Source organism: Budorcas taxicolor, chromosome 2 (assembly GCF_023091745.1).
Source record: "Budorcas taxicolor isolate Tak-1 chromosome 2, Takin1.1, whole genome shotgun sequence".
NCBI classification, from domain to species: Eukaryota; Metazoa; Chordata; class Mammalia; order Artiodactyla; family Bovidae; genus Budorcas; species Budorcas taxicolor.
The window spans coordinates 160,459,844-160,472,036 of NC_068911.1; the positions used below are offsets into that span (position 1 = coordinate 160,459,844).

Here is a 12,193-nt window from a genome sequence, read left to right on the forward strand (position 1 = left end):
TTTCTCTTATGAGTTAAGCATTTTTTCATATATCTGAGTCATTTATATTTTTCTTTCTCTGAATTCCCTGTTCACATTCTTTGCCCATTTTTTCCTCAGGTTTTTGACTTCTTATCAATTCGTATTGGTTCTACATAAATTAGGAAAAGTAGCTTTGATGAGTTGGAATATTTCTTCTAGATTATCAGCTGTCTTTTGGCTTTGCTTATACTGCTTTACTTTTCATGCCTAAGGTTAGTTTCATGCTGTCAATTCACTTTTTTATGACTTCCAGATTTTCTGTTACTTTAGAAATGTTTAAAGTTATAAAGTAAGTTTTACATGTTTTCTTCTGGTAGTTTTGCAGTTTCATTTTTCATATTTGCCTATTGATACATATACATTACATATTGATAGTTATTCTAGTCCAAGTTAGTTTTACCTTTGAAAAGAATAATTTCAATATTATTAAATATTCACATTTCTTCTTGGATGAAATGCTATTTTTATAATAAATTCTCATATGAATTAGGCACTAATTCAACTGTCTCTTCATGCTGATTATGTTACTGTAATTAAGACTTTAAAGCTAGATTTTATTCTCTGCAAATAACTTAATCTTGTTTTCCACTTAAAAACGCATTCTATTGGTTCCTCTTTGTTAATTTCCAAATAAATTTAGAATCACCTATTTTAGTTAAAAAGTATTTTCTTTCCTCTGGGATAGGATTTACCATAAAATTATTTAGGAAGCCTAATATTCAAAAGCAGAGACATTACTTTGCCGACTAAGGTCCGTCTAGTCAAGGCTATGGTTTTTCCAGTGGTCATGTATGGATATGAGAGTTGGACTGTGAAGAAGGCTGAGCGCTGAAGAATTGATGCTTTTGAACTGTGGTGTTGGAGAAGACTCTTGAGAGTCCCTTGGACTGCAAGGAGATCCAACCAGTCCATTCTGAAGGAGATCAACCCTGGGATTTCTTTGGAAGGACTGATGCTGAAGCTGAAACTCCAGGACTTTGGCCACCTCATGAGAAGAGTTGACTCATTGGAAAAGACTCTGATGCTGGGAGGGATTGAGGGCAGAAGAAGGGGACGACCGAGGATGAGATGGCTGGATGGCATCACGGACTCGATGGACATGAGTCTGAGTGAACTCCGGGAGTTGGTGATGGACAGGGAGGCCTGGGGTGCTGCGATTCATGGGGTCGAAAAAAGAGTTGGACACGACTGAGCCACTGAACTGAACTGAACGCCTTTATATGTATTTTCTTACTAGTCAAGAACAAGGTAGCTGACTCCATATGTTTAGGTGTTGTTAAGTAATTTTCAAAAGTGTTTTCAGGCATATTCTATACGTCTTACACATTTATTGAATTGTTAGATTAACATAATCTTAGATATTTTATTTTTATTCTACTATAAATGTGGCCTTGTACTCACATGTATCTTCTAAGTGGTTGTTGTATCACAAAAACTCTTGACTTCTATACACTTACTTTCTCTACTACTATTTTTTATTTGAGTCTCTTTGATGCATATCTATAGCCTCCGGAATTGTGACAGTCTTTCCTCCTTTTCAATTTTTTTGTTTGTTTTACAGCATGCTGCACAGCTTGTGGGATCTTAGTTCCCAGATCAGGGGTCAAACCTGGGCCCTCGGCAGTGAAAGTGCAGAGACCTAACCACCAGACCCCCAGGGAATTCCCCTTCTTTCCAATTTTTGACTTTTCATTCTTTATCTCACTGTGTTGACTAATATCTTCACTACAGTAACCAAGAAGGACAACAGTGGTCATTCTTTCCTTGTTTTTGATATAATTATGTATTAGCTTTCTCCACTAAGTAAGTATGTTGATTTTTGGACTGAATTTTAATTTTTCATCCAGTGACTGAATTTTGAGATTTGGAGAAAATTCTATTGGAAAGACAAATATTGAATCAGCATTCTTTATTCCCACTGGCAGATTGTTCAATGGGACTGTTGTTGCAGTTTCAAAGGACATGCAAACTAAGACATTTTTCAGCACATTTCATCAAAAAATTAGAAAGGCTCTTTTTTTGCACACATCTATTTTATTTAGCACAATTTCTCCCATCTAAAAATTAGATTTTCTTATTTACAAATACTTCTAGAAATCCCTAAAATGTCTACTTAGGTTTTTTCTGTTTTAGGCAGACATCACACTGACATGATATTAAAACACCTCTCTGGAGCCAAGATGGTGAGTGATAAGTGACAGTCACACAGTTGTGTCTGAATCTTTGTGACCTCATGGACTATAGCCTGCCGGGCTCCTCTGTCCATGGGATTCTCCAGGCAAGAATACTGGAGTGGGTTGCCATTTCCGTCTTCAGGAATCATGACAGGAGAAAGTTTATTGCCTCTCCTGGGACCACTGGAAATTGGCATGAATGTCATTCTGTGGCCACACAGGTGTGTCTGAAGCTATTTCTGAGGTAGAGTTTCAACAACAAAGCTCAGCAGAGCACAAAGTGAGAAGTCACCTTGAAAAAAATTGAGTGGTGATATTAACAAATAATAGCTTGTGAATAATACTGTGTTCTCAGGAGAGAAAAGGAGTCCTTACAAATGGGACCAAGTCTTATAATTTTCCCAGGGAACTGTATGTTTTTAAGAAATATATTTAATGGAAGAAGGACAATGGTTCATGTGACAAAAAATGTCCATTGTGTTGCCTATTTTGGTAAAATAAAACAAATATCTAAGAAAGGAACAAGGTCACTTCAGTTAGTAATTTTGTTCACAGCTGGGGAACATCAACTTAAGGATGACTGGGGTTTTTTCATGGTTTGTTTGCATACCATGTGCGTATCCTTGTAAGCGAGCAAAACCAGAATTTTTCAGTCATGGCTGTTCATTGGAGTTCCCCGACGTGGGTTGTTGAATTGCGATGATAGCCCTGGTCAGCTGCATCCAGGTCAGGTGGGCACATAGATATCTAGTCCAAAGCTGAAGTTTCCTGGTTTTGAAAATGTTCGTTGGAATCTAGACCTGTGAAGGGTGTTAATATATGACACTCAGTATATACGTGAGTGTGACCAGCAGAGTCCTTGCTCAGAGGCTGCAGTGGTTGACAGAGGTTAGAGCTTTGCTCATTAGACGTTCTTTGGTTCCTCTGGGTGTGGCCTATATTGATTCTGACTTGTAGTAACAGAGTTCTGTACTCTCTTTCGGCATGTGGCTGAGTAGATAATGTATATGCTTCTCATCAGGAAAATGCCAGCAATGGCTGCAAAGTAACTTCCATAAACTAAAAACTAGAGAAAAACAAGTAGAGTGAATTAGACACACATGAAATATGGTTGTCCTTAATAATACACAGCGATGCTATTGATTTACTTGGATTATGGGGTTACTGAGACCTAAGATCTTAATACAGATCTTTTAGATTTGCATAAAACTTCCTTCTCCCCTTTTAGAAGAACCGGGTGTGAAAGGATAAGCAATGCAGTAATTAAGAGTGTGGGCTCTAGAGTCAAGGTTGCTTGGGTTAAATTCTAGCAGATACCACTAATGGTAAAAAACAAAACCACTAAATCCTACTGATGTATGTGTCCATTTCTGGAGAATAGTGCATATGTAGTGTCTCCAGGAATGGATTATAAACACAGGTTATTTTTCACCTGCCTTATCCCCTTTATTTCGGAACCATAAGTAAAACGTGATGCTGGTCTAATTTTAAGTCTCTCAGTGCTCAAGGGAAAAAGGAAGTAGACTGGGTAAGCATGTACTCCTCCCTGGTGGCATCTTAGTAAACCTTGGTCCTAGACTATGGGAAGGAGAGGAGACATAAGGGGGGCATGGCGGTGAGCGTCACTTGATGGGGCTTTAGGAGCCAAAGCAAATGCTCACCTACAGTGATTACTGCTCAAAATCTGCTTGATTTTACAGTTGGTAATTAAAGGAATGGCTCATTTTAAAATTTCCTAGCCAAGGAATTCAAGACATTAAATACTGGCAGTGGTAAGGCTGAACAAAGCCCTTTCATTCTACGCTCCCCCAATTACATGAATAGGTAAGTGGAAGTATTGCTACCTACCTGAATGCTGATTGGAAGCCCCAGTCCTCCCTGATCTACTACAATTACAGTTATAATGGTCTGAATCACCAGGGCAATGAAGGTATTGATTCCAAACACCAGGGCATAGCGTTCCACACTCAGATTAACAGCGATCTGAAACCTGTCATTCAACACATAATAGCTTTTAAAACATGAACACACATGGGATTCTTATCTTTAAAAGACAGAGACGGAAGAGAAAGTGTCTTACTAACAGAACTTCTTGTCTAAATCTCCTCTAGTATAGACAAACAGGCAGAGCAGAGAAAAAAATACATATATACTTACAGGCTGAATTAAAATGTAGTTAAAGGAAATATGGCAAAATTGCTCCTATCCAATTTAATACTTTTGGAAATCAAACCTAAATGTTCTAGTTCTCATAACTTGAGAATATGAGAGGCTATCTGATCTTAGACACTGTTTCACAGTGAATTTTTTATGAAAATCAGCAACATCCAACCTAAGGAATTTTTTGGACAGTTATTCTTTTTATTGTTGACTTTATCGGCAGTTTTAAAGTTTTGTAGGGGAATTGTTCTTTGGAAAATCCAAACCATGCCTGGTGGTATAACTGAGTGAATCTATAACTAACTTCTTTTTTTAAAAAATAATTATATAGATTTTGAAGTCTTATTACAAAACAATTTTGAAAGGCTGGCAAATATATGATATTTGCAGTTCTTCCTTGGAATGAAGGTAAAAGGCTTTGGGTTCTGAATATTCTTAAAATGAAAAGAAATAATGTTATTCTACCTTAACAAAATACATTAAAAAACCCTCAAGACATGAGTTTGATACATTAACCTGATTCCATTCAGTGAAAAAAAAAAAAAAAGAGAGAGCATGCCACAAATTTCACCTCTTTCCTATGTTTCATGATCTTTTCTCAGGGTCTTTATATTTCTGTGTTTTGTCAATTACTTATCAAGCATTTTTCACCGATTAAAACCTAAAACTTCATAAAGCTTTTGGCACTACTTCTTTTATGTGTTTGAAATTCAAATGTTTCTTATCTCTTTCAGTGAAACCAAATCATATTTCCTATACTCAACTTTCGCTGCACTTAAATATGGAACCAAATTCTTTTAATCACTAAAAAAATCTCTGGGATTTATAGTTTCCTGTGATTTTTGCATTTACTTTTTTTTCAGTATCCAACTTCTTATGACGGGCTGAGAATATTTTGTTTCATACAAAAGTATATGCCTGGAATTGCTCTAGCAACCAAGTGAAATTAGAGATGAAATCTCAACTTAATCACAAATCAAACTGCATCATACTATGCAAACCAGAAAATTGCTTGAAATAAAAATTATAACTGACACTGTAACATGCCTTTGGTTTATGACCTTACAAAACAGTTTTCCTTGCTGACTAATATTATTAATATTCAATGGGTAAACAATTGAATGAAAAGATGGCTTAACTGTGCCTAATTTAATATGAAGCAGTCAACATTTAATACTGCATTGATTAAAATCCTTCCAAAGTTCTCAGTGGAATTACAGGAATACAGAAAAGAGAACATGGCATCGTCTGGGGAGTGGGAAGAAATGCTTAGTAATACTTACACTGCTATAGTGATAAGGAGCATATAAACAGTCTTGAATATCAAATAGCCAGTGTAGCATGCCCATATGTTGGTCGTGTAATGCATGAGAAATAGAGAGCCTGCATTGACAACTGAGAAGATGGCCAGAGCCAGCTCTCCCAGAAGATCCCAGTTGACTTTCACGTAACCCACTGCGAAGGCAGCCAGGGCCCCTACAGAAGAAACATTAAGGAAGATCCAACGTACCCGATGAAATATTAACATGCTGTCTTAAGAATTCAGGTTTCAGGCAATTCTGAAAGAGGAGTATATTACTTTCACAATTTGTGAAAATAATACGACCCGCCTAAAAGGGGATTTATCCACCTCTCAAGCATGGTTTCCCTTGGCTACTGTCTTTAATTTCTATTCTTTCAAACATTTAGTTGTCACACTTTAAATTAGCATCAACTATATGCCAAACACTGTTCTATGCATCAGAAAGGTTCCAGTGGGACCAGAAAGGTTCCTAATCATCAGAGTGGGGAAAAAAGATACATAAACTCAGTTGCTTAATATAACAAGCTCAGGGCAGGGATAGATAAAGATGAAACAACTGTTCTGGCAGTACACCTAGCCTGTTCATGTTTGCCTTTCTTTGCTGTTTTTCTCAGCAATACGTAACAGATATGTTGCACTGGGTAGTAGGTTTCAGTCATTAATACTAATCTTCATCTTTCTTCTAATCCCCATCCCAATGTCTTCAAGATTTGGCTTAATCTACTTCAGGTTTGAGGTGAACAAGTTACAGAATTTAAGAGACTGAGTAATTGACAGAAATTAGGGTTAGTAATTATAGTTCTCTTTAAGGAAGTGAGAGGTATTTATCTTTTGAATTACTGACATTTGATTAACTTTTCCACGTGTAATGTAGGCAACAACCATTACTACAAAAGAAATAAAATTACTTTTCTTCTCAGAACTTGAAATGTGGAATAAATAATTTCAGTGAACCAATTCCAAGACTGCCCTGGTTTCTAGGAGTTTAAATGTAAGTCTTCTTAAAAGGGAAACAATAGTAAAATGGATGCCACATGAAGTTTCTGAAGTTTTTTTGTAAAGGAGGGTGTGGAAATCTCCTACTTCCTAGAAAATATCTTCAAAGTCTTAGCTGAATTTAAGTTTCTGTTAACCAGGATATAAATATTTATTGCAGAGTGAACTTCAAAGGCAGACTTCTCTCTGATATTAGAATCTTGACTCTCAAATACCTTCCACTTCTGATTTAAATCTCATGAGAAAGCTAATTTTGGAAATGGGTGGTGTAGAACCTGGAATTGCTTAAAGACCGGCACTAGCTAAACCAAATTCTTTATTAACAGAAACCCTTCCGGTGAAAATTTGGAAGTCTTTACTATTTCAGTTCATTTTCTTAGATAACAAAACACCTCGTTTATATATTAATACACAATGCCCATTTTCTTTTTGATATGAAGTGAAAGAAAAGAGGGCATTATTAACACTTTTCTTGATGAGCAAACGGAATTTTAGGAATCTGGTAAGAATGGAATCACTTGGTGTTGAATCCTGAACTCTTGAGTTACCTGTAACAAATTAAACAGAGATGTCGTGTCTCTCTTTTCCCCCCATTGCCTTCTATTCCTGAAAACGATTAATATGCCTTCTGAACAGACTTAATTTACCACTGTGGAGAATTTAGCAACTGGAGAAATGAATTTAGTTTGCGGGGGTGGGGGTGGGGTGGGGATTGGGCAAGAAAGGAAGACAGATCAATGTTTACTTACCTCCAAAGGTTGCAATAGCTTCTACTGCTCCATTATATACTGAACTCTGGGACGGTGCTTTGTAATCCCACAGGACTTGAACATAGTTCAAAACCTGGTTATAACCTGCTGTGGAAAAAGCCCACCACAGGGACCAGTAAAAAAGATGTTTTGAGGAGTAACACTGCTTCAAATCTTGTAACCACTGCACAAAAACTCTCAGAGCTACATTTCCTGGCTTTGGGTTGGTCACCTGGCCATCATCTGGGTTCCCTGAATCAGTGAACACTTCTTTTCCCACTGGTTTGTGATCCTGTTGAGGTTCCTCTGAGACAGTGTCCATTCCTGGTGGCTTTGGAAGGGCTTCTTGGCTGGGTTTTGCATGAAAAAACATGCTCTTCTTAGGCATGGGTAGGAAAAGTGAGAAGAGGAAGGCCACGGAGACAGAGGCCAAGGATATGACGTTGAGGTAAAAGTAGGACAGGCCGGCCAGGGATACCAAGAGCTGGGCCAGCGCGGAGGCCGCCGTGTAGGCCATCAGCGTGACACTCCTGCAGTAGCCGCTCACCTTCTGGTAGTGCTCCGGGCTGACCACGCTGTAAATGTAGGCATAGTAGGCCACCTCGGTGGCGGTGACCATCCCATAGAAGAATTCCAGCACCTGCATGGTCCTGACTCCTTGGCCAAACAAGAGCAGCACCCAGCAAATGATGAAGCTAATCCCCTGGAGGACGATGACTGGCTTGTAGCGGACATAATCGGTGAGGATAAAGACTGGGAGCAGTAGCGCCAGGGAAGAGTAGGTCCACACGGGGAAGATCTCATTTGTGAGCTGCAGAGGTGGAAAATGGATTCTGTGACCACAAAACACTGGGAAGTGAGGAGGGTTACCTTTCTCAGACTTGGGTATTACTAAAGTGTTGATCCATGTGGCTAGCCCAATAAAAAACTTTGTATCTAATCAGATAGGGTGCTGTGCTTAGTTGCTCAGTTGTGTCTGACTCTTTGTGACCCCCATGGACTGTAGCCCGCCAGTTCCTCTGTCTGTGGGGAGTTTCCAGACAAGAATACTGGAGAAGTGTCCCACGCCCTCCTTCCGGGGATCTTCCCAACCCAGGGATTGAACCCAGGTCTCCTGCATTGCAGGCAGATTCTTTACCGTCTGAACCAGCTGGGAAGCCTTAATTGGATAGGGTATCTTCACATGACGAGAAAGCAGAATAGAAAACTGATTTTCAAGGAAACCCTAGGAAAGGAGAACTCCCCCACCCCCTCAAAAACCCACTTTATACCTCTACATGCATTTTACTACAAGAATATATCAGCTTAACGTGCAATCGGAACTTTGTGGGTTAGTTGCCAAGTCACGTCCGACTCTTTCAAGACCCTATGGACTGTAGTCCACCAGGCTCTTCTTATCCATGGGATTTCTGAGGCAAGAATAGTGGAGTGCACTGCCATGTCCTTCTCCAGGGGATCTTCCCGACCCAGGGATCGAACTGCATCTTCTGTGCTGGCAGGTGGTTTCTTTTCCACTGAGCCACCAGGGAAGCCCAATGTGAACTACACTAACTGTATGCACACCAGAGTCCAGGCATACCTCATTTTACTGTGTTCTGCAGATACTGGGCTTTTTACTTTTTGTTCTTTTTATTTATTTTTACAAATTAAAGGTTTGCGGCAACCTGCATTGAGCAAGACTATTGGTGCCATTTTTCCAGCAGCATTTGCTCATTTCATGGCTTTTTTTGTCATATTTTGGTAATTCTTGCAATATTTAAAGCTTTTCCATTGTTATTATGTTTGTTATGGAATCTATGATCAGTGATCCTTGATGTTACTATTGTAACTGTTTTGGCATTTTTTTAGCAATATTTTTCAATTAAGGTATATACTATTTTTTGGCATAAAGCTATTGCATATTTAATAGTCTTCGAGTGAAAGTCATGCTCAGCTGAGACCATTACTTGCTCAGTCATGTCCGACTCTTTGCAACCCCATGGTCTGTAGCCCACCAGGTTCTTCTGTCCATGGAATTCTCCAGCAAGAATACTAGAGTGGGTAATCATTCCCTTCTCCAGGGGATCTTCCTAACCCAGGGATTGAACCCAGGTCTCCTGAATTGCAGGCAGCTTCTCTACTGTCTGAGCCACTGGGGATTAGTACGGTATAAACATAACTGTTTTACGCACTTGGAAATAAAAAATAAATTCATGTGACTCACTTTATTGCGTTGTTTGCTTTATTGTGTCTGTAACCAAGCAATGTCTCTGAAGTATGCCTGTAAACTAGTTAAAAATTGTTCAACAGACCTGTGGGCTTTTCAGGCTATTAAAAAAATACTATCCTTGTCTCGCCTGAAGATTAACAACACTTGATAAAGCAGCTACAGTGTTAGAAGAATTCAGCAACCTTTATCGTTGTGTTGATTCACCATTATGGCAAAAAATCTTAGCCCATGCAAGTCTGAATGAACACACACAGGAAGACAGCAAAGAGTAAATCACCCTGCAGAATTACGATGTGGGAACAAGCAACAAATTTCGTCTCCTTCCTGGACAAACTGGATGAGCTTCCAACCCCGTTTCTCTTCAATTCTGTTGATTTATCTCTGTTTATTCAATTCTCCGTCTCAGCTTAATACGAGTTGTCTCGTGGATTTAGTCAGAAATGCAGGGGACCTCACTGTTCATTCATAGAAAGCAGTGAAGAAGTTGTCTGGCGCATGGTGTGTACAGGAGTAGGTCAGCCACAGCAGCCTCTCTTCTGTGCCCCCTGCTTCCTCCCGCAACCTCAATGGGTTCCCGTGTCAGTGACAATGCGGGAAGTTCAGTGATTTGAAAAGCTAGTGGGACTGGGCTGCGCCTTTGTGCTCTAGCTATTTGTCCACAGCAGCTCCCTGGTGGCTCATACAGTAAAGAATCTGCCTGCAATGCGGGAGACCTGGGTCAGGAAGATTCCCTGGGAAAGGGCATGGCAACCCACCCCAGTACTCTTGCCGGAGAATTCCATGGACAGAGGAGCCTGGCGGGCTACAGTCCATGGGACTGCAAAGAGTCGGTCATGACTGAGTGACTAACACTTTTTCACTGGTCCATAATGGTTGCAGAAGTAGAGGCTTGGGGTTCGCTGGCTGATTCTAGACCTCTGTCTGTGGTCTGCTTTGTCTTAAGAGAGTCACGTTCCCGTCTCGGAAACTCTGAAACAGAGCTGCCCCTAAGTGATTTTATAGTGTAGCAGAATAAACTTGCCCTTCTGTCCTTATCGCCTTATCACCAAATAAAACAGCATCAATAACCCTTTCAAGTGAAGCCTCACAATCTGCAGTGTCTTCTTAGCTAGGGCTGGAGAACCAGCCTAGGGTGATTCTCCAACTGGGTCAGGGCACTTCCTTGTTATACTTATATATAAAAAAAAAAAAGGCGGTGGACCTTTTGAATTAGAGAATTGGAACTTCCAGGGAAGATAAAGCTGGGAGATAAACTGTTAATGTCTCATCTGCTGATAAACAGTTTTTCAAAATTAAGTGTCCTAAGGAAAGGCTTCACTGGTGGCTCAGATGGCGAAGAATCTGCCTGCAGTGCAAGAGACTTGGGTTCAATCCTTGGGTAGGGAAGATCCCCTGGAGAAGGGAATGGCAACCTACTCCAGTATTCTTGCCTGGAGAATTCCATGGACAGAGGAGCCTGGTGGGCTACAGTCCATGGGGTAGCAAAGAGTTGGACACAACTGAGTAACTAACACTCTCAACATTTTCAAAGAAATGCTACATTTAAAAAAATATATTCTGCTTATAAAAGTTTATTAGGACTAGATCCTGTGCCTGGCAGTGATTGTATTTTAGGATAAGTGTAACAGAATCAATGAGACTTGACATGTTCCCATGCATTAAGCCTAATGTTAGAACTCTGTAAAGGTGAAAATATTTATTATACGTGCAATGTGTTTATTTATTTATTTTTTGACTTCATATATTTTATTTTATTTATTTTTTTAATTTTAAAATCTTTAATTCTTACATGTGTTCCCAAACATGAACCCCCCTCCCACCTCCCTCTGCAATGTGTTTAGATTTCCCATCTTTGCAAGTGTGAGGAATGAAGAGCGGTTTGAACAGTTCTATAAAATAACAAATACCATGAAAATGGGATTCACTGAGGTCAGTATGTTAATCTTATTTCCAGTTGAATGACGCCCTGACTCTGTCCTTGTGTAAGTCCTGTAAGATTAAACAACATCAAGGTTCGTATGGATATTAACTTACCTCTGCACTGGTCAGGTTTTTATCTGGTCCAGATAAATACACCATAAGGAAGGGTTCTGAAGGTCTCATCATGGAGAAAAATCCAAACAGGCAGAGGATCACAGTGGGATAAATCCAAGACTGGCTCTCTGAAGTCTGGAAACAACTCATGGCTGATCAAGCGAAAACAAAACCAAAATGAACTGAGGTTTATTCTTTCTGGCATTCTGGCTATCATGAAGAGCTGATTTCTAAATGTTTAATGAGAGGACAAAGTTTCCTCTATCTCAAGCTGACCTAAAAAGGTGAGTGATTAACAACTGCTTTCAAATATTTCTTACGGAAGCCAGTCAACCCTACTTTATCAACAAACTTCTTACTCATTATTGCTGGGAGTAGAGGCCCACTTCATTAGTGCTCTCCATCATAATCCTGGTAATAAGTAGCTACTAATAACGGGTAGGGGCACGGCAACCCACTCCAGTATTCTTGTCTGGAGAATCCCATGGACAGAGGAGCCTGGCGGGCTATAGTCCATAGGGTTAGAAAGAGTCAGACACAACTGAAG

General features: G+C 39.6%; 1 protein-coding gene across 1 annotated transcript; it reads right to left on the reverse strand.

The window, feature by feature from the left end:
* Window positions 1–3,099: 3,099 nt before the first annotated feature.
* SLC19A3 (solute carrier family 19 member 3) lies at window positions 3,100–11,796 on the reverse strand. Its single transcript, XM_052635943.1, has 5 exons — window positions 11,647–11,796; window positions 7,404–8,214; window positions 5,639–5,831; window positions 4,044–4,185; window positions 3,100–3,261 (listed from the first exon to the last, which is right to left on the reverse strand). The coding sequence occupies exons 1-5, from the start codon at window positions 11,794–11,796 to the stop codon at window positions 3,100–3,102; spliced, it is 1,458 nt and encodes a 485-aa protein (XP_052491903.1).
* Between the last annotated feature and the right edge of the window lie 397 nt (window positions 11,797–12,193).